This window comes from Phaseolus vulgaris, chromosome 7 (assembly GCF_051622355.1).
Source record: "Phaseolus vulgaris cultivar YP4 chromosome 7, ASM5162235v1, whole genome shotgun sequence".
Taxonomy (NCBI): Eukaryota; Viridiplantae; Streptophyta; class Magnoliopsida; order Fabales; family Fabaceae; genus Phaseolus; species Phaseolus vulgaris.
The window spans coordinates 4,889,747-4,913,690 of record NC_143504.1 but is presented as its reverse complement, the minus strand read 5'-3'; the positions used below and the strand labels follow the sequence as shown (position 1 = coordinate 4,913,690).

At 31.6% G+C, this 23,944-nt stretch overlaps 1 protein-coding gene across 7 annotated transcripts; it reads right to left on the bottom strand.

Moving 5' to 3' along the window:
* Nucleotides 1–1,235: 1,235 nt before the first annotated feature.
* Nucleotides 1,236–8,010, bottom strand: LOC137829874 (cyclin-T1-5). Of its 7 annotated transcripts, none has more exons than XR_011084107.2 (9): nucleotides 7,781–8,003; nucleotides 6,642–7,203; nucleotides 6,193–6,274; nucleotides 5,924–6,058; nucleotides 5,461–5,636; nucleotides 2,196–5,022; nucleotides 2,033–2,101; nucleotides 1,802–1,947; nucleotides 1,236–1,621 (listed from the first exon to the last, which is right to left on the bottom strand). XR_011084107.2 is itself a non-coding variant. In XM_068636850.1 (7 exons), the coding sequence occupies exons 2-7, from the start codon at nucleotides 7,196–7,198 to the stop codon at nucleotides 1,590–1,592; spliced, it is 1,128 nt and encodes a 375-aa protein (XP_068492951.1). In that variant the 5' UTR covers nucleotides 7,199–7,203; nucleotides 7,781–8,010; the 3' UTR covers nucleotides 1,236–1,589. The 7 variants fall into 7 exon arrangements, 1 of the variants encoding a protein (XP_068492951.1); XR_011084105.2 differs by having other exon boundaries at nucleotides 2,051–2,101; XR_011084104.2 differs by having other exon boundaries at nucleotides 2,033–5,022.
* Between the last annotated feature and the right edge of the window lie 15,934 nt (nucleotides 8,011–23,944).

Below are 23,944 nucleotides of genomic sequence, written 5' to 3'. Positions count from 1 at the left end.
TCTTTAATTATGTGAAGTGACTTGATATTAAGAATAAGTTTCTCCCGTTATTCTGTTATCTGTCATAAGAAAAAAAACTTCTGGTTTTCTTCCCTAAACATATTTTTTCTCTATGTTCTTACTTTTTACAATAAATCTTAAACCATTCACACATCTATTTGTTATGTTTAGGTGGAAAAATTAATAAAATAAGAAATTTCTTAGTTCTTGTGAATATTTTAAAAGATATGACTAGGAAATGAAAGGGATATAATTGTTTAAAAATGACCACATCAAATAATGGGGTATAACTAACCACATCTCTAAAACTCATAAACAGTGAAATGTAATTCTCGTTTTTTTGTTTAGAAATACAAAAATAAATGGTCACTACAACAACTATTTATATATTTTGCCTGTAATACAAAAGCTTTAATTATATTAACTTTTTTAAAATTCTATTAATACTATTTGATTTTTAATAATTGTTATATATATTTATTACAGAAAAAATAATGTTACTTTTTTAATAAATAAAAGCTTCAACGAATTTTAAATAAAATTAAAATATTTAAGTTGTATTTTTTTATTGTAATATAAGCAAAATATATCAATATTTGCAGTTGCAGTATAGTTTGCTGTTGCAGTATATTTTAAACTTTTCAATATTTAAAGACAACATAAAATTAAGAGAGAAAATTTAGGTCCATCACTTTTTTTCACTCTTTCAAATATTTCGAACCGAAGGACACAATTTTGTTTGCAAAATTCATTCTCTTGATTTAAGCCTGAGATCTCACTTCACAATATAATCTGATCTAAGTTCATCTTTCCTGCGGATTCAAGTGAGAAAATTTGTATTAACCCAATTTAGTTTTCTAAAAATTTAATAAAAAAGAATTAATACGTCGTTGAACTAGCATTTAATTTTCTTTTCTTATATTTTTAAATAACCAAGACAATTGTGACCAAACCCACTTAACATAATATAATAGTGTAAAATACGTGCAAGCTCTGAACACTGGGATGTTGTACCTAATTTTTAGATGCAATAGAATGAACAGTATTTGTTGAGCATAACACGCGGAGGGTTACAAAACAATTCCGCAAAGATCTGGTGATATTCCTCTATGTGCCAAGAACTTAGAAAACTATTTTTTTTTCTGTAAGCACCAAGATTAACCGTAACTACAGATATCAAATGACTCTTTCTTTCATAACATAAAACCAGGGTAAGGAGCGACCAACAATAAATATAACCTCCGAACCAATAATTTGTATTTGCTGCACATACAAAGTTCTGTGTACTTTCATGGATGGATTCTTCATTCACTAACCACGCTTTGACATTATGACATGTCACAGTTGATCACAAGGCATCAACAGAAATGAACGCAAATCATGCTCAACGTTTTAGCAGAGGATTCAGGGAAGTTGGTAAAACATAGAAAACCTTAGGTCACACCCACCAATCTTGTAACTCGCCAAAAATATATGTCGACGTTCCTACACGATCTCTACCTCACCCTCCGAAGTACACGACATTTTGAATTATATATTCAAAATTTACTCTACTAGGAAGGATGCCATAATCTAGTTTTTCAATACTTTCAGAAGAGCTCCATTAGTTGCTGGGAGATATCTGCATCAATGTCAAAACCAATATTAATAACTAACAAAAGAATATTCAAATTACATGCCAATCTTAATAAATTGCCCTGCCTTGTCTATTGCTATCCTGAACCGATCATTTCAGAACAGAACATTAAATCTAGTAATGTTGCTTGATGAAAATTAGAACGGTGAAGTGGGTGCAGGATACCTTGAAGAATGGTTGGTGTTGTCTGAAACTCTTGCCATATGTTCTGAGAAGCAGTGAGATCAATGTTCAAAAACTTGGCAGCAAGATATGCAGCTCCAGCAGCAATATGATGGGGTTTAAATTGAAGCCAGAGAGAACTCCGAAGCCTGCAAAACAAATTCCATCCTCAATAGACTATACAAGATAGGCACCACTACAGCCAGTATTGTTCAACACAAATAGAGAATATACATAAATAGTCAAACTAACCATCCGAGCCACCAACTTAGCATATGTTCCCACCATGACAGATCATGTCAGCTATTAGAATGAGCAGTAATATGAACTACATATTTCAAATAATATTCAACATTCATGCCAAGAGGAAAACAAAAGTTTATTAACTTTTCCTTACCAACTAGAAAAGCAGCAACTCAGGAAGCATACAATTCCAAGAATCTGTGCAGGATTGCTGATAAGAGTATAACCAAACTATAGCAATATCTTATACTCATCTAGAGAATTTATCAGACTTCAGACCCAACTCTGCCGTGGGGTTCTAAGCTCCAGAAATTTTATGCAACTAAAATTAAAAAGTATGCATGGTGTGCTGTGCTGCATATTGCAAACAATTGAATCTTTCAAAGCTAATGCCATATCTTCTCAATATTTTGACCTGCAGAGCCTTGTTGCTACCATGCTCATTGGAATGTTTACAATGAATGCAACTAATTTAACAGGCTATAGAACAAGATCCCATTGTTGTCCATGTTGCAGATGTAAAAATAGAAGTTTAAAACTGACTACACAATATAAAACATAAAAACATTTTGCAAAGGAATTGAAGCAGACAGCTAGTTGACATATAAGTACAAAAGTTATTGCAATTTCACATCAAAGTTGGCATACACTTAAGGCACAAATACGAAGTACAAAGTTGGATTATTATGTACAAAAATGTCTCATGTTCTAGCACTTCCATTTCCTGCAAAAAGTGGGAGGTCATTATTGCGACCTGAGAGGGTAGGGTAAAGGGATTTTGGGCTGCATAGAACCCCTACACATCACAACCACTTTATAGACCAGCTAACCCCTTTATAGTGGAGCGGGGATAAAAAGAGAACGAGAAAAAGAAAAGTTCCTTTTTCTTAATCTTCCTTGTCCTCATGGTTGAGCACAGGAGATGGAGTATATTATAATTTTCACATAGTTGTTCATAACTTTCTAATCAATGCAGGTATTAAATTGTAAATCAAATTGGAGGAGAAAGGTAAGAAGGGCTGCTTGGACCAAACCATAATACTAGTACAAAACATCCTTCAGACACAAGAAGCATACAGTGAGAGCCATTGTCTTCAACCCCACCCATCCAACAAAGGTTTTCAAGACACGAAAACAGTTGAGCAATTTAACTCAGCTGGAAGCAAAAGCTCTTTACATAATCAATTGAAATATGGCAGGCTGACCATACCAACATATAATACTGGTACATACTTCATGAAGATGCTGAGCTATTTAAAGTATAATAAAAGATCAACCTCTCCAATCAATAACATTTTAAAAGAACTACGGCTGATCACTACATGCTAAATGATATGAAGAATAAAAGCAAAATGCGAGCCACCTTAAGTGTGATTTTTTTTTGTTGAAGGGAGGTATCAAGCAAAATCATATTCAATAAACAATTTGAGAAATAGCTAGGAGAGAGACAACAAACACAAAGGAGGAATTAACATCATGTAATCACAGAAAGTCACTAGCAACTAATGGTGAACAGAAAAGAGTGAGTGAAATAAAGGTGTGTAGTTAAAAAAAAGGAAAGAGATAAATATGTGAGAAATAGAATAAAAATAATAGTAAACCCCACACCTTATTTCTCTCTCTTCTCTCATTTTATTTTATTTTCACCTATTTCTCTACTCTCCATCCCGTTTCTTAACAAAGGGCAACACACAGGAAGAACACAACAAAAACATGAACAACTATCAATGCACCCCTATTACTGTTAAAACTAAAAATATCACTACAAGTCTACAATACAATGATCACAATTTTAACTTAAACAACAATAAAGTCACATACCACTAGGTAGGGTCGTCAAACAATTTTGAGTTTAAAAATTGAAGAAAAAAAAATCTATTTCAAATGAAAGCCAGATAAATCTTTATTCTCCATTATCATTACAGACTTAATGTCAACAAACAAGGAAACAAAAAAACCTTTTGAAAGAGTGATCAGTAATAGATGAACAAGAATATTTGAACTTTTGACAAAACAAATTAGCTAGAAATTAGAACAAATGTTTTCATATATTTTATATATGTTTTCAATATAAAAATTTGAACAATATCATCCAATCATTTTGGATGTACAACCTATTTGGTAGTTGTCATAGTCAAACTCTTAGCCAACAAATTATTGGATAAAGTTTATACATCTTTTAGATGGGAAATGAAACAAATTCAAATCTAAAACACCTGGAAAAGAAAAATCATGTGATTAAACCAATCCATTTGAGTGACCAGAATACTCAAAGCGGGAAATGAGAGGGAGGTTAGGAAACTTTCACAAACCCAAAATTTGGATATTAAACTAACCACAAAGGAAACACTTCTAAAGAGAATTTTATCAGTGGATTTATCTTAGAAACAGTTTCCCCCCAAATCAATATATAGATGAAGGACTGGTTTTTTTTCATTTAGGAAAAAATGAATAGACAAAAACACAGTACCAGAGACACTCTAACCCTCTTTAGTAAAACTAAAAATAATACCCCTATTTTCCTCCACGTAACACGTAGACTCTAGTGGAAAAGCCTCATTATGATCAATGGATAATCACAGACTAAAACTTGTTCAGAACAAAGATTCAAATTTTTTAAGATAAGATGGGCTGCCTCTCGATCTCTCTTCTCCTTTTTGTTAGTTTCATATTGTCATGTCCCTTAATTATCTTCTTTCAACCGAAGTTACTAAAAATTATGGAGAGCCCCTTTAGCTAATGGAAATCAGCATAAGCTACAAGGTATTGAGGCTTAGACAGAAAATCTGAGTTGTGGGGTAGGGCTCTGGTGGCTAGCTTGGGTAGCCAAAATAAAAGTTGATGAGACATATTCAAGGTAAAGCAATCCATTAGACATCAGCAGTTCAACTTCAGATGTAAAACAAAACTTTTGATGAACAGCATATCAATCCGCCAGCTAAGAATATCATACAGGCCAGCACGCTAATCTTGTGAATATCCTGCAATTATATGGATGCCAAAACAATCAATATTCCATGACAGAATATCTACACACAGAAGTTGGGCTAAAGCAAAATATTGAGAGAATCAACACTATTTGGAACCAAAATTTAGAAGGGGAGACACCAAGGTATCTTCCTCAGCCACTAGATCTCCAGACCTCAAGACATTCTATTGCTTGAGTTGAGATTTAACACCCAAAGCCCCATGTCCTGTTTCCTACACTAGGTTTTTTATTCCGTTCACTCGGTTAGATAATAAGAACCTAGTCAGAACCAACAAATGGGATACCTGAAGAGGACATCAGCCAACAGCTCAGAACATTTCATACAGATTGGATTTTAGCCAACCACGTTTTGTCCTCAAAAAATAAATGGTATAAACAAACATCACCACTGAAACCATCAAATATAAGCATGAAATGTGTGAAAACTCACCCTTCGCTGACCAAGTTTAATGCCAGATTCACCAAAACAGTCTTTGATAGACCTAATTTGTTAAGAACAGACGTGAGAGATGCATAGGGATGTTGCACATTGAGTTCAAAATTTAGAGTCGTAAGTATCAACTGTTCAGCCTCGAACACCCGTTCCCGATACTGTTCAAACCAATCCTGTGAAACAACTCAAATCAAGTTAACATACAAATGAAAATTACAATAAAAGTTTCAACTAATATTCAACTAAAAGGAAAATTGGATTTATCCAAGAAATTTTGACACATTTGAATTGATACCTGTCAAAAATTTACTTTATAGTGAATCAGCAAACATGGATACTTTAATGATTATCAGGCATATCCACATACAAGTTAATAGATGCTAGGCTATTATTTGGTTTGCGTGTCTCCCACAGGTAAAAATAAAAATAAGATATTTCAGGTAGTTTGAACTATACTCACAACAGGTAACCGGTAGGAAAACAAAGCAAAATTTTGCTTATTTAGAATTTCACTTGACGCTCTCAATACGTTATTCAAAGGGCGTGGAGCTTCCTCTGACTTTGCAGCAAGAAAAAGAGCAGCAGTAGCAATCAACTGCAGCACAGATTAATGTTAATAGAAAATCAGCTTGGCCACAGAGATGCAACTTGAAGGAACAAATTACAAGTAACATATAAGAAAAGTAAAACATGTATTTAGAGCTACTAGAGGTCAAATAAAAAACTCACAAATCTGTCATGGCAAGCATGAGACCGACGAACAAAAAAACGGTGGCACAGAACCATAGATGTCCCAATGATGGTTTGGGGCCTGCAAAATGAACATGACAATATTTTATGCTGGTCAAATATCAATGAATTAAATTAAATCCACAAACTAAAATCTTACATGAATGTCCATAGCAATGTTTTTTTTTTCAATATATACAGAACATATTAGGTAAGAACTCGTAGTCATTGTGAGATGATGACATTTAATTATAACCATTAGATTAAAATTAACTATTCAGATTGATTATATAACTGCAGATATCAGGTGAACTTTTAAAAGCCTCACCAATAACTGTAATTAAACAAGCGATCTGACTTCTCATTTCAATCTAATGGTTATAATTAAATGTTTTTGTACGTCACAATAATGACAAATATGTGTGGGCTACGAGTAATTTGACTCTTACAGCTCAAGACGCATTCCGAGATTCTGAAGGAAGGCACAGTAGGAGTAACGCAAGTGTGTCTCATGATGCACATCAATACCGTCTTTTCTAGATGGAGAGTATCTATCAATCTCATCCCTTGACATGAAGACAGGCTTATCATCTTCAAAAATAGAGCAGCAGTACTTGAAGACAGCTGATGTGGAGGCATCACCATCGGATCTTGTAGGAGGAGCTTGAAAATTACAGGACGAAGGGATATTATCATGGACCATGGGTGGAACATAGTATTTATGGCTTTCTTGCCATATAGGGGCTGAATATTTCCTCCTTTTCAAAGATGATGGAACAACATCATACCTAAGATAATTGGCATGATCGGCCAAGGAAAAATTGAAGGCACAACCATGGTCTCCAAATTTCGTCTGGTTATCGTTGTGAATATTAAAACTCCTGGGGTGATAATTGTTCCTGCTTCTTTTTCTATTGTTGCGGCCAAAGTTGTTTTCATCATAGGTGGACCAGTAACCACTATGTAAACTACGATCTTCTGCTTGATAATTCCGCACAAAAGACATAATTCCTGCGAAATCAAATCAAATAAGCTATAAAAAAAACATACCATTAAATCCACTCGTAACCTCGCCTCATCAGTCATCACAATAATGTTAATGAAAACAACCTCAACAGATCATTTGTTATTTTATCAGGATATTGATCGCACGTTACGATAAAACTCCAATCTGATCACACACCCGCCAACAATTAATGCTCAATTGTAAAAAGGAAAGATAAAAAAAAACCTTTAAATTTAAAAGCTTCAGCCATGAAACTCAATTATTTTTTTGCAACGAAACATTATTTGATATCAATCAATAAACGATCCATCAAAGGATTTTTATAATCCCGATAGAGATAATTGTGACAATCAAGACATGCGGAGAGCAAGAGATGAAATTCCAGTTTATCTTCCCAGAACAAGCGCAAAAAGAACACAAATTACGATTTAAAATATCCGATGCCACAGAAAACGAAAAACACATAATTCGAAGCCAAAAATCCATCAGGCAGATCAGGTGGAACGTGGATGTCGAAATTGAAGAATCAGAAAGCGAAACAAAATGATCGGCTGGCAGAAAGAACAGAATTGAGAGGCACACCTGAAGGGAAAAGCAGCGAAGGCGATCTTGTGAAACGAGAGTGGAACGAAAAGAGAAATTAGGGTTTTGAAAAGAGGTGTTGAGAGGAGAGGTAGCTTGTATTTGAAGTTGAAAAAGCAAGGAAGAATTATCTAAAACGGCAAGCATCATCATCTACACTTTAAAAGTTGGGTCAGGTTTGTTGGTAACCCAGCCCGATCCATGTTTCTTTGGTCATACACACACTTTTTGGTTCTTGCCAAATATTGGTATATTTAAATTTATATTAGATTAATATTAAAATTTTGTGAAATTCTAATTTTCTATGACTAAGAAAAATTTAGGGATCAATCCTCTCAAAATTAACTAATTACCAATTGAATCAATGTAAAGTGATAGTTTCTATATAGACTATATATACTTGTAGTAAAGTGTTTAAATATTTGTGGTTTTTTTAACTTCTTTATAAATCTTTATATTTTTTTCTCTCCACTTTGGTTGTTATTATCACCTTTGTTATATTATTTTCTCATCTTCCCTTGAGTTTTTGTAAAACAATCGTGATTGGGTTATTGTTATGTCTTCTATGCATTTGATCTTTTCTCTTGTGATTGTTATTTTTATGTAAGCAATATAATAATAGGTGCTATTAGTATATCATATTTTGAATGTGACATGAATTAAAAAGTAAATAAGATAAAGTGTATTACTTTAATCATTCTAATGATTCATCTTTAATTATATTAGTAATAACAGATACTAATAAAAAATATTGTATAAATTTAATGACATTTAACTATTTCACGATGTTTTTCTTCATCTTTTATTATTTTTTTTATCAAACGAGATGATTTATGTGCAATTTCGTGTGCATTAGATATTCCATAAGCATGAAACATCTTATGAGCATCAGATGATGAACAATATGTTTTCTATTATACTTTGTTTTGTGTTTATTTTCTTATTTTTTCCATATGTATACACTACTTGGGTATCTCTCTTTAGAGATAAGAAACCTAAATACAAAATAATAAAAAGCACACATTTTTTTTCTCTACATGTGCATAGTGCATTCTTCTTTTTTTATGCAACAATCATGAAAAACCTCAATATGACATAAAAATATTATACATGTTACAACAAGAAATATGTATTTTCAATCGTCAGTTACATCTTGCTCAAGCAAAAAGATGGTGTTGAAAACATTAGAGTGGGAAGAAGTCTAACAAACTATAATAACTCTCGACATTATTCAAATGACTTGCAGGTTCCCACTGAAACGTCGTGTCGAATCCTTCAACCTTGTCTCCTTTATCAGTGTCCCATTTACATAGGTTAGCAATGTGGACACTCACTTGTCCTCTTTGATAGCGATAAACATGCACAACAAAGTCATACATCAAGCATGTGTGCCTTACCATTTTTCACAATTGTGTTTTGTCCCTTGTCAACGTACCTATCACTTATACCAAATTCTTTTGTCGACCCTACTTTTTGTTGCAACATCACCTCCATTGTGTTATTCACAATGGGAATAACAACTTCAAATGTCTTCTTATATCATGTTAGATATTTTCAATGATATAACATTACCCTCTTACAACATTAACATAATTATATTAGAAGAGATCAAATTAACTTGTTTTTAACAAAATAAAAACTAAGTTAAAAAGTTTACAAATATCATAATTACATTAAAAGAAATTAACCAAATATTATAAGTAAGTATTTAACCTAAAACCTTAGATATTATAATATATTTAGCTTGATTTTGAGATAGACAATCTCACATTCTTAACTAACCCTAAAACCTTCTAACCTTATGAAACATATGATGAATTAATTATAGATAGTATTTTATCATCTCTACATCGTAACAACATATATATAAAATCCCCCTCAAAACAATTTTTTCCCTTCAAATAATTTGTCGAAATTAAATTGGTTTAGTGACTTAATAAAAACTTCATTATAATATTTTGAAATGCGTGTTTCAGTTTATGTATGGAAATTTTATTTGTATGTATGATAATTTGCAAGTTCTTATTTAGAAGAAAAATATATATTTAATATCTTAATAAAAGAATAGATTTTACTGTAAGTTATTTGTCAGGTTAATAATATTTTATGATTTTCAATTTGGATGTTATTTTTAACTTTTTATATGTAAGATAAGATTTTCTTATTTTCAATATTTTGCTAAGACATTAACCATGGCAGAAAATACTTTTTATATTATATTGTTTATTTTAAATATTATTTTATTTGTAATATATATATATATATATATATATATATTTTGTTAGCTTAGTTCTAAAAGATATTGATAATAATAATGATAGATCTTGTAACAGCGGGCCTTTTTTTTAAACCAACAGAAACATTCTTCCTACCACAGTACCATTTTTCTCCTTTCTCTCTCTCCATATTCTCTTCTCTCCCTCTCTCCTAATTTTTTCTCCCAAACTTCATCTATTTTAGAATCTGATCATACCACGCTGTAGCTAAGGAGTTAAGGAACATTTTTACTCGATCAGATTTTTAAACAGAGTAAGTTCATTTTTACTTTAAATATCCTTTGTTCTCTGTTTTTCCTTAGGATTTAATCATCAATCTTGGTGGGGTCAGTTGAGAAGTTTAATCCTCTCAACTTATTCTATTATACACTGAACTTTTGTTCTGTTTGGATAATTTGCATTAGGCCCCTAAATCTTGAAGCTTATCCAAATGGTGGGGAATAAAATTCTAAAAGTTGCTTGGAAAGCAAGCAATTGAGGTAAGGGAAGCTAAATTTAATTTTTAATAGCACCCTAGGATAGAAGATCTGAATGCGGAAGGGACGTGGTCCCAATATTCAATTTTTTCTTGCAGGGATGTTGTGTATTATATATATTGGGTTGTTTGTTTATATATTATTTAAATTTGTGGAAATATTAGGTTTTGATGATTTAATATTAAAGTGTTATTTTTTTATGTCAAATAGACTTTTTGAATATTGTGGATAACTTTTTGAAATGATATTGTATGACGGAATGGTATGGAATTGAATTCATACATTTGGGATAATGTATGGACTGATGTTTGTTGTGTATTAAGTATTGATGTCTATGTGGTAACAGAGATCTCCGAGCTTCACTGATGATCTAAGTCACAGAGACTAAGATATCAGGTGGTGAGAAGCTGATGGGGGAGTTCATGCACACCGTGACATATGAGATGCACGGCTTGGGTTGTATTGAACTTACCCTGATCATTTCTGTTGGATTCGCTGATAATCTTTGGATCAGATGTTAGTCTCTGGTAGGACTTACTTAATACGGGTCTTCCGGAAGACGTTGTTTGTTGAATATTCTGGATGTGTAGATCCATGTGAGATCTATGTGATTGTTTATTGTTGAGATTTGAAGAAATTTGAATAATTTGAGAAATTGATAATGTAATTTGGTTTTCTCTTTTGATTTAATTGTGTATATTATAAAATTCTATTTTCACTAGCTTACCCTTGCTTTTCTTGCTGTGTTTGAACTGCGATGACTGTACCATGTACACGAGCAGATGACCATACAAGTGCAAGAGAGCTTTAGAGATTCCAGAGTCCTATTTTGAGTTGTGGATATGTAAATATTTGTATTTCTATAAATCTTAATCATGTATTAGGAATGTTTTGAAAAACTCCAAGTTTGTATAGAAACTGGTAGAACTTTTATTGTAATAGTTATATGTAAATTATGGGGTGTTACATTTAATGGTATCAGAGCGGTTCATCCTTAGGATAACCTGAGGGTAGTGGGTTTATTTTGTTTCTCTTGCGTGTAGATTTTTGTTTAAGTCTAGCCTCAAGACTTAGTTAAAAGTTTCTAATAAGATGTTTGACAAAGTTATTTTTCTTGAAACTTGAAATCTTGTTTGTGTTCGAGTCAAGTTAATTGTTATGAATAAAGATGAAAGTATTAAGAATAAAAAGAATCTTGATAGAGTGGTGAGGGTGCACACTCATGACTAGATCGAGATTGTTTTCTATCTTAATTCTAAGTAGCTAGAGTACATTTTAGGGATAAGTTTTGATTGGGTTTTACTTATTTCGTATGATTATTTCTTTGAAGTTAATTTGTCTTAAAGATGTAGCTGGAATTTTTTAGTAATTTCTAATCCAATTCTTTATGTGCTTAGTAGATGGCACGTAGACCACCTACTCCTCCTCCATCAGTAGATATGCCCAACTTAGCTCGGGCAATAGAGATGACGGCAACAGCCTTGCAACAACAGAGTGCTACTATGGCACAACAACATCAGGCCGCCCTTCATCAATTAGAAACAACTAGATTAGCAGCAGAAACATCTCAGTTTCATCAACAACCCCATACTTTTAGTCTGGAGGATTTTCTGAGGCACAATCCACCCAAATTTAATGGCAAGGTAAATCCAGATGGAGCAGACCAGTGGGTGAGAGACACAGAAAGAATCTTTGAAGCTACTCAATGTCCTGAAGAGAGAAAGTTATCCTATGCCATTTATGTACTAACTGAAGAAGTTGAATTCTGGTGGATAAGCATGAAGCAAATGATGGAAGACAAAAGAGAAGATGCCACTTGGGAGAACTTCAAAGTAAGATTCCTGGAGGAGTATTTTCCTGATAGTGTCAGGTATGCAAAAGAAATCGAATTCATGCAGCTGGAACAAGGAAATCTTTCAGTCACTGAGTATGCTACTAGGTTCAAACACCTAGCTAGATTCTACACCCAGACCATGACTGAGGCTTGGAGATGTAGAAAATTTGAGTTTGGGTTGAAGCAAGAACTTAAAGAAGTGGTGATTCCTATGTCCATTAGAGATTTCCATGCTCTAGTGGATAAAGCAAAAGTAGTGGAGAGTTTGAAAAGTAGTAGCAGACTTGCTAAGCCTCAAGTCGGAGGACCTTCTAAAAGCATGCCTAAATATGAAGATAGAAAGAAACCTTATTTCAAACCTCAATCTTATAGCAGTGGAAGACTCAATTCTCAATCACCACCTAGTTTCAGATGTTTTCGATGCGGTGGGCCACATGTTGTTAGATTTTGCCCTCATCCAGTGTCAAATGTGACATGTGATAGATGTCACAGGTATGGTCATGCAACAAAAGACTGTCGTGTCCAATTGGGAGCTCCAAATTCTGGCGGAGTGCAACAAGTACAACAAAATAGTAATAAAAAACCCAAAGCTGCTGGCAGAGTTTTTGCTATTAGTGGAGCTGAAGCTTCACAGTCTGATAGCCTTGTTAGAGGTATTTGTTCTATCCTTGGAACACAATTATCTGTATTGTTTGATTCTGGGGTAACCCATTCTCTTATATCTTTTGATTGTGCTAAGAAACTTAAGTTGTCAGTCCGAGAATTAGAATTTGAGTTGGTGGTATCTACACCAACAGAAGGTATTATAGTAACTTCTTCCATGTGTGCTGAGTGTCCAGTAATTATAGATGGGCAGAGATACAAGATCAACATGATTTGTATACCTCTAAAAGATTTGGAGGTTATATTGGGAATGGATTGGTTGTCTGCTAATCATATCCTTATAGATTGTGGTCGGAAGAAGTTAATTTTCCCTAAATTATAAGGAATGCAGGTTATCTCAGCTCATCAGTTTGAGAGAGAGATACGAGAAGGTGCAGAATGTTTTATGTTCTTGGCTTGTTCTATAGTTACTGATAAAGTACAAAAAAAATATGTTTGTAGTTCAGGAGTTTATGGATGTATTTCCTGATGAGATTCCTGGACTTCCACCTAAAAGAGAGATAAAGTTTGCAATAGACTTGATTCCCGGAGCAGGCCCCGTGTCAATTTTTCCATATCGGATGGCACCAGCGGAGTTAGCTGAATTGAAGAAACAACTAGAGGACTTATTGGAGAAGCAATTCATTCGACCTAGTGTTTCTCCATGGGGAGCTCCAGTGCTATTAGTGAAGAAGAAAGATGGTTCGTCACGTCTATGCATAGATTACAGACAATTAAACAAGTTAACAATAAAGAATAAATATCCTCTTCCTATAATTGATTACTTGATGGATCAGTTGCATGGGGCAGTTGTCTTTTCTAAGATAGATATGCGCTCAGGTTATCACCAAATTTCAGTGAAAGCGGAAGATGTTCAAAAGACTACTTTTAGATCAAGGTATGTTCACTATGAATTTCTGGTTACGCCATTTGGGGTGACTAATGCTCCAGGTATTTTCATGGATTATATGAATCAGATATTCAGACCTTTTCTTGATAAGTTTGTGGTACTGTTCATCGATAACATCTTGATCTATTCTCGTACAAGGGAAGAACATGCAGAACATCTTAGAACCGTCCTGAATATTTTGATAGAAAAACAGTTATATGCTAAACTTTCAAAATGTGACTTCTGGATGTCAGAAATCCAATTTTTAGGACATGTCATCTCTGCACAGGGAATATCAGTAGATCCTTCTAAAGTGAAGGTTGTACTTTTGTGGGAACGTCCTAAAACAGTTATAGAAATTAGAAGTTTTGTCGAGTTAGCAGGATATTACAAGAGATTTATAGAAGGCTTTTCTAAAATAGTGGCTCCTTTGACCCAATTGACTAGAAAGGATCATCCTTTTGCATGGACTGAACAATGTGAGAAAAGCTTTGAAGAATTGAAAAGAAGGTTGACTAATGCTCCTGTATTGACAATCCCTGATACCAATCAATCTTTTGAAGTTTTCTGTGATGCTTTCTATCAAGGATTGGGTTGTGTTCTGATGCAGAATAAGAAAGTTGTTGCATACGCTTCTCGTCAGTTAAAGGTGCATGAAAGAAATTATCCAACTCATGATCTAGAATTGGCAGCAATTGTCTTTACTTTAAAAATATGGAGACATTTTCTTTACGGAGTTAGTTTTAATGTGTTCATTGATCATAAAAGTTTGAAGTATTTGTTTGATCAGAAGGAGTTAAATATGAGGCAGAGGAAATGAATTGAATTTTTAAAAGACTATGATTTCTAGCTAATATATCATCCTGGGAAGGCAAATGTTGTTGCAGATGCGTTGAGTCGTAAAAAGATACAAATGTCGTCGCTTATGATTAGAGAGCTAACATTGATTGAAGATTTCAGATGTATGAATTTGGAGGTTTCCATGTCTTCAAATTGCATTAGTTGTAATACACTTGTTATAACTAATGAATTTCTGGAGAAGGTGAAGGAGAAGCAGTTGGAAGATTCAAAATTGAAGAACTTCATGAGCTTATTAAATACTGACAAAGCTAAAGATTTCTCTTTAGGAGTGGATGGTATTTTGAGATTCAAAAATAGAATATGTATACCAGAAGATAATGAACTAAAGCAAACAGTGTTATCTGAAGGTCACAAAAGCAAACTCAGTTTACATCCAGGAATGATCAAGATGTATCAAGATCTCAAGAAGTCTTATTGGTGACATGACATGAAGAATGACGTAGCTAAGTTTGTAGCTGCTTGCCTGACTTGTCAGAAATCAAAGATTGAACATCAACGGCCTGGAGGCATGTTAACTCAGTTAGACATTCCAGTGTGGAAGTGGGACAATATCTCAATGGATTTTGTTACCCACTTACCACGTACTTTGCAGAAGCATGACTCTGTTTGGGTCATAGTGGACAGGCTAACAAAGACGGCACACTTCCTACCTATAGACTTGAGAATCTCTATGCGGAAGTTGGCCCAGATTTATATAGATGAAATAGTCAGATTGCATGGTGTACCCTCCAGCATAGTTTCAGATAGAGATCCCAGATTCACCTCCAGATTCTGGCAAACACTTCAAGAAGCTTTGGGGACTAAACTCAGACTTAGTTCAGCGTACCATCCTCAAACTAATGGACAATCAGAGAGAACTATCCAGTCCTTAGAGGATTTGCTTAGGACTTGTGTGTTAGATCATTTGGGCAGTTGGGATGAAATTCTACCTTTGGTAGAGTTCACTTACAATAACAGTTACCAAGCTAGCATAGGAATGGCTCCTTTCGAGGCATTGTATGGAAGAAAGTGCAGGACACCTTTGTGCTAGTTTCAGGATGGTGAAAGTGTGTTAATTGGACCAGAATTAATACAACAAAGCAATGAGAAAGTCAAAATGATTCAAGAAAGATTGAAAACATCTCTCAGCAGGCAAAAATCTTATGCAGATCAAAGAAGAAGACCTTTAGAATTCTCTGCGGGTGAGCATGTCTTTTTTAGAGTTACACCGTTCACTGGTGTAGGAAGAGCATTCAAATCCAAGAAATTGACTCCTAAGTTCATAGGACCTTATCAAATTCTCAGGAGAATAGGCCATGTGGCTTATGAAATTGCTTTGCCTCCTCCTTTAGCTAACATTCACAATATTTTCCATGTATCCCAGCTACGAAAGTATGTACATGATCCCAACCACATTCTAGAGTCTGATTCCATCCAAGTGAAAGAAAATCTGTCATTTGAAGTGAAGCCAATAAGAATTTTAGATTCACAAGTGAAACAACTTCGTGGAAGGAGTATTCCCATGGTGAAAGTATTGTGGGATCTCATCTCTGGAGATTCCACTTGGGAAATTGAAGAGGAGATACGAGCATCATGCCCTAATCTCTATATTGGTAAGTTCATTTTCGAGGACGAAATTTTTTGTAGTTGGAGATAATGTAACAGCGTGCCTTTTTTCTTTAAAACCAACAGAAACATTCTTCCCACCACAGTACCATTTTTCTTCCTTCTCTCTCTCCATATTCTCTTCTCTCCCTCTCTCCTAATTTTCTCTCCCAAACTTCATCTATTTTAGATACTGATCATACCACGCTGTAGCTGAGGAGTTAAGGAACATTTCTGCCCGATCAGATTTTTAAACAGAGTAAGTTCATTTTTACTCTAAATATCCTTTGTTCTCTGTTTTTCCTTAAGATTTAATCATCAATCTTGGTGGGGTCAGTTGAGAAGTTTAATCCTCTCAACTTATTCTATTATACACTGAATTTTTGTTCTGTTTGGATAATTTGCATTAGGCCCCTAAATCTTGAAGCTTATCCAAACGGTGGGGAATAAAATTCTAAAAGTTGCTTGGAAAGCAAGCAATTGAGGTAAGGGAAGCTAAATTTAATTTTTTAATAGCACCCTAGGATAGAAGATCTGAATGCGGAAGGGACGTGGTCCCAATATTCAATTTTTTATTGCAGGGATGTTGTGTGTTATATATATTGGGTTGTTTGTTTATATATTATTTAAATTTGTGGAAATATTAGGTTTTGATGATTTAGTATTAAAGTGTTATTTTTTTATGTCAAATAGACTTTTGAATATTGTGGATAACTTTTTGAAATGATATTGTATGACGGAATGGTATGAAATTGAATTCATACATTTGGGATAATGTATGGACTGATGTTTGTTGTGTATTAAGTATTGATGCCTATGTGGTAACAGAGATCTCCGAGCTTCACTGATGATCTAAGTCACATAGACTAAGATATCAGGTGGTGAGAAGCTGATGAGGGAGTTCATGCACATCGTGACATATGAGATGCACGACTTGGGTTGTATTGAACTTACCCTGATCCTTTCTGTTGGATTCGCTAGTAATCTTTGGATCAAGTGTTAGTCTCTGGTAGGACTTACTTAATACGGGTCTTTCGGAAGACGTTGTTTGTTGAATATTTTGGATGTGTAGATCCATGTGAGATCTATGTGATTGTTTATGGTTGAGATTTGAAGAAATTTGAATAATTTGAGAAATTGATCATGTAATTTGGTTTTCTCTTTTGATTTAATTGTGTATATTATAAAATTCTATTTTCACTAGCTTACCCTTGCTTTTCTTGTTGTGTTTGAAGTGCGATGACTGTACTATGTACACGAGCAGATGACCATACAGGTGCAAGAGAGCTTTAGAGGTTTCAGAGTACTATTTTGAGAGTTATGGATATGTAAATATTTGTATTTCTATAAATCCTAATCATATATTAGGAATGTTTTGAAAAACTCCAAGTTTGTACAGAAATTGGTAGAACACTTTTATTATAATAGTTATATGTAAATTATGGGGTGTTACAAATCTAATTTGTTATTTTTAATATTATACTTCAAAATATTTTAATTATTACATTAATTAAATTAAATGAAACTGTTACATTTATTTTTAAATATATTATTCTTTCTTTATTTTTAATTTAAATATCAATATTCATAGTATAAGATTAATAGTAAATGCACAATACGAAAATATATAATAATTAAAAACATTAAATAAATGTAATTGAAATCATTTATCTATCAATAAATTACTATAAAAGTTTAAATTTAGTTGAAAATTAAAGTTACAAATATTTTCAAAATATATTTCATCAGTAAAATTAGATTAAAACTATATATATATATATATACTAGAAAAATTATAGTTCAATCTTTTTATATTTATTAATAAGTAAGTTTAACAATTTTTAATTACTCTCTAATTCCTCGGCAAATTTTGTAGTTAACTTTTTACCTCGTTTATTTTTATTCAGCTTTCCAATTTAACGTTCAATGTATGCAAGACCGTAACTTTTCCAAAGAAGGAAAAAGGATTGGAAAATCTTTAGATTGTTTACAATAAAGACTACTATATTTTTCATATCTCTTGTTCTTATTTGATTTTTAACTATATTTTATTTATAAAATAAAAATATATAATAAGAATTTACTATTTTAATATACACATTTTATATTTCTATCTTACTTATAATTATATTTTAAAATTATTAAAAAATAAGTATAAATTACTGCTAAAAAGTACACACCACAAATTATCTATTACTATTTTTATTTAACTGTTATCTTTTTAATGCCTTTTTCCAGTGGTATTTGACAATTATAATTCGTAATTTGAAAATTGAAACTTTGAAATTTGACGTTTTTTTCCTAATTAATTTGATAGATTCTAACAAAAAAAAAGAGAGTCTGTACTTCGATTTTCCCCAAAACGCTATAGAAGGTATTATAATCATGGATCACTTATTTATTTATATTTAATAAATTCCCTTATATATATATATATGTGTGTTCTTCCTCTTGTTGTATATTTAAACTAAGTTTAAAAAAATTAAATTGAAAACTTTAAACTCTTACATCTGTATTAATTTAATTATCAAGCTATCATTTGTATTTTTATACTTTAAAGAAAAATAATAGTTATCTTTCAATCAACTGTTAATTAATATTACAATAAATAATAATTATTGTAACAAAAAGATTATGATCATTGACAATTATTTTGTGCACACTTGTATATTTATACTCACGGCATTTCTCACTGCACCCATCAAATTTCTTCATTCACCCATTATAATTAGATGAAATGACCAAATACCCCATCTTACTCTCACTAGAAAGCTCTTCCCAAAATACACTTTAGAAAATTTATTATGGATTTATTTAAGAAATCTTCCAATTTTTTTAAATATAGTTTTGTTTTGAAAAACACTTTTTGGAAATTTTGCTCCGAAAATTTAGGGATGACTCGTCATTGGTTTGCCAAGGTGATACGTGCCCAAATTTGTAATTCGCTTTTTTATTTTATTTTATTTTATTTTAGATTTATTTATTTTGGTGTAGTCATTAATATTAGATTTTATATAAGAACAATAAAATCGAATCAAATTTTGATATTTTAATAAAAAAATTTAATGTCTAACAAAATAAAGTAAATATCAACAAATTTTAGTGAATCAAATTATTTATAAAGAAATTGATGTACATAAAGTTGTATATAAAACATTGACACCAATAATTTTAATTTAAGAGACATGAAATTCCTTTTTAAAAGTATCATATATAAAGTCAGTCCGTCCCACCCTGACGACCTGTCGGATTTGAAGGTTAGGTGGTCAGGTGAATGCGGACTGGCGGACTCAAAAAGTTAATCCGTCCTGTTTAAATAAGGGAGACTCACGGACTGACCCGTTTTGACATTCCTTTATGTTGTAAAAAATATGTTGTGAAGAACATTTTAAATTGAGTAATGCAGAAATAAATCTAACGGGTACATAAAAAATGAGCCTTATTTTGAACAGGCCTGAGCCCAAAGTGTAAGTAGAAAAGAGTTAAGTTTTTTGCTATTTACATTAAATTGCTATTTGCACTTCCGTTTCTTTTTTTTTAATTATCAACTCTTTTTTTTTCTAAAAAAGTATAAACCTTTTTATTTCAAACTCAACCTTGTTTGTCCTCTCGATCATTTCTCCCAGTTTTCTACAAATCTTTCACAATAAATGAGTAAATTTTACCTTAATTTCATTTGCCCGTGCTTTTATCAATAAACTTAATCTCATAACAAGAGAATATATACTTTCTCTAATCAATTCATAAACCCTTTATCATGAGATTATGGCTGAAATTTTATATTATTTTAGATCTTAGAATTACACAGTTGAATCATTTCACATACTTCTTGTATACAACTCTCTTCAATTTATTTAATTATTCTTTTATCGTATTATAAAGAATCTCCTGTTTTAAAAATATGGCTTTCAGATAGTTTATTAGCAATTTTATTTATAAAGTTAATTTCTTCTAGTTCTTTTATATTATGGATTTCCTTTTTGTTTTATAGGTTTTATAAATTAAAATAAATTATTTTATGTTAATTCACTGATTTAAAACTTCAAAATCACATAATTATGTTAAGAAGGGGTTCCAAGTATTATTCCTTGGTTATTGTCTTTAGTTAATATAAAATATTTCTATAACATCTTTCCTCATTACAAACACTGGCCTTTGATAATTTATATTGTATCTTTTGATTAAAATTATTGTCTGTCAATAGTTTTCCTATAGTATTTTCATAATATTGGATAAGTACTAATAATTCTTTATTTCTGATAAATTTTCACTTCTTTTTGTAAGTTGTTTACAGTTATTTTTCCTTTTTTAGCCTTCTTTAATATTTTAGCAAGCTCAACCTTCAAATTTATTAGTGTTTTTTAGCCTCATTTTTCCTCGTGTAATAACATGTTCTTTATTTTAGTTAAATATTCATATTTTTCTTCTTCATTTTCTATTTTGTTTATCAATTTATAACACAAGTCCTGTTTCAGATTTTACCATGTTTATTTTCGTGTAAACAGTTACAATTTACCTATACACTCACAATTTTTTTTTATTTCTTCATTACCCGAACTAGTTTCATTACTAAACTAATGTCTTCTGACTCTAATCCTTCTGCTAAAGATTTCTTTAACATTTTAAAGTTATTTGTTCTTCAAATTCTCCACTTATTTAAATTATTAATATTTTCTATTATTTCACAGTGGTTTGTCATATGTATAAATCTTCCACGTCTGTGACATATCATATCTGATCTATTTGTGTTTTGTGCTATTTTTAATTATAGTTTATTCTTATGAATCTTGCAATTTTTTACTTCGTAGTTTATTCTTATGAATGTTTTACTATGTAGGTTGAAGAGACACGGTGATGTAGTTAGTTTTTGTAAAATTTTGATGGTTTATAATTTCACAAACATTATAGTTTTTTAATTTCATTTAAAAAATAATAAAGATGTTCTAACTCTCATCTCTAAAGTTGTACAAATTGAAGAGATAGAACTGCGGGTCTTCTATAAAAAAAAAGTTTAATTATGAGTTAATAATTCTATTATTCATATTTCAAATTGGTTTTCTAAATTACTTTATATTATTTCTTTTGTTTTTTTGTTTATAAATGTTTTAAATAGGTTGACAATGCATGTTGATTTATCCTGTTTTAATTTATTTTATATTCAACCTACTAAAAATGGGTGGTTGGTCCATAATAGGTATCGTTCGTATAAATTATAATAAATTAACAAAGTCTTTTTTAATCCAAAAAGCTAGGTTATTGTAAAACCAAGGCTTTACTATAAATATAACAGCTACGATAAAAGTTTAAAAGTTAATTATTTATAATTTACTACGAGTAAATAATAAAATATATTAGAAAAAAATTAAAATGGACAATAAAATAAGATTTAGATATGTACTTATAAATTAAAATATCCACAATATCACTCATGGTTTTCTAGTGCTTTAACTTTTAATATTTTCATTTTAATTTTGAAAATTTTAAAGGGTTTTATGAAGATTTTTTTTTTTTAATTTACTAGAAATATTTTTTTTATGGTTATCTAAAAGATTGACTACGGCTACTTGGTTTCATAATTTCATTCCTCATTCATCATTTTTACACCTAATATAATATTACACGGAGTAATATGAAAGTTGGTAAAGACATTGAACAATTAGAGTAATTATTTATGCATATCAGTCAAAGTTAGAATTTGATCTTGTGATCTTTTTGGTCAATTATCTTTTAATAAGGTAAAGATTGAAAATTGAAATAATAATTTTATTTAAATTTCACATATAAATGTACAATTTTTGACGTGAAAGCATAAATTATTTATAAAAAGTGAATAGATAGTCATAATTTGTTGTCCCTAGGACTCTTGTTGTTGGTTTGAATTGGTATGCTATGTGACACACTCCTAACAAACAAGCCTAACTTCTCCATAGTCAAACTTAATCCCTCCAAATTAAGTTGCGTTTTCTTAGGCTATATACCCTACACTCACCCTCAAACCTCTTATTCTTAAATCCATATGCTTATTTATTTTTGGCTAAACTATGTGTATTTAATATAATTAAATAACTATTTTTTTTAAATATCACCATATTTTCCTATATATATACGGAATTTGTTACTTTTTCTTTCACTCTCAATCATGTAATTTTGACAAACAAAATAAATGAGAGTTACAACTATATACACAGTTGGAGATCTCAAGATATAAAGACATTTATATTATATAAGTGAGTGCAAACTCAACTTACGATTTTTAAAGTTAAATTAGACTTGAAATTTACTTATCAATATAATATCAGAGTTATTTAGAATTCATTATTTAGAATCTATCTTAATGAAAGTTTGTTAGTTTTATTGAAACACAGTCGCATCACCATAAATATATAATCCTCATGTAGAGTTAAATAGTCTCGAAAAAATGTATTTCATAATGTATAAGTGAGTGCAAATCTCACAAAAAAAAACTAAAGTTTATACAATAATTTTTTTATAAATTAAAATCAACTTGTATCCAAGTTAAAAAATAAAATTTTAGAGTATGAAAGAGTTTTTAAATAAAGTGATTTTTCTTAGTGAAGAAAATTATATAATTTTTCTTTTCATTATTTTTTCTCCTGGAATTTACGAGGAAGAAGTGTGTTCAACTAAATATTTTTTAATGCTGATTTTTATCTATTTTTCCCTTCGTTGTTCCACTTGTTTGAGCCATGACAACAACAGTACAGACCAATCATTTTCTACTTTGTGTTTCCGAAGGGCAAAAAGGACAGTTATGCAGATTATTCATAAGCTATGACAATAAATGATTAATCAAAGAGATACATGAGAGAAGCACTTAATTTGAAGTTATTAAACGGAAATAACTAATCAAGACAAAGGCTGTGCTGGGTGGGAAAGTTTGGCTATATTTTGGGTTTTAATTAAAGTAAAGAACATTATTAAACCCACCTAGTGCCACTCCTTGACAACATCCAGCTCAGTTTATTATGAGCTCAAAAACTTCTTACTCAAATAAAAAAGATCACTTTGTTTCTTTCTCTTTTGTCCTGAACAGCTATTATGAACACGAATCCTCTTTAATTTTTAATAGAATATGGTCTTATTGGTCTAAGGTCCTTTTCTCCCAGAACAGTATAATCACATTGGCTTGTATCAAAGGCTTTTTGTGTGTGCAGAAATTAGTATATAGTTTAGAATCATTGAGTTGTCCATGTTTCTGGTTAATGTCTTAGTCTCTAAAAATTATAATTTAGTTTAGAATGATTACGTGTTTGTGTTTTGAGTCAGTCTCCTTCTTGTGTAGGATTTGTTGGAATCTGTATGTGTCCATGTTTGGGGTCAATCTCCACAAACTCTAGATGTTTTTTCCTCTTGAAACGTGCACGATGCAACGAGTTTTAGTTTCACTTTCAGGCTCTTCATGTTAATTCCACACCAACAAGACAAATATGTGGCCCCTCTTTCTCTCAAAGCAACACATGCCTGGCTCTCCCATATATGCTGAATTGGAAGGTACTACTACTACTAAGTTCTTGTTACATAACTCTTTACTCTTGTCTGTTACTGACTAAGTTGGATAGTACATGCATCAATTCCAAAGGG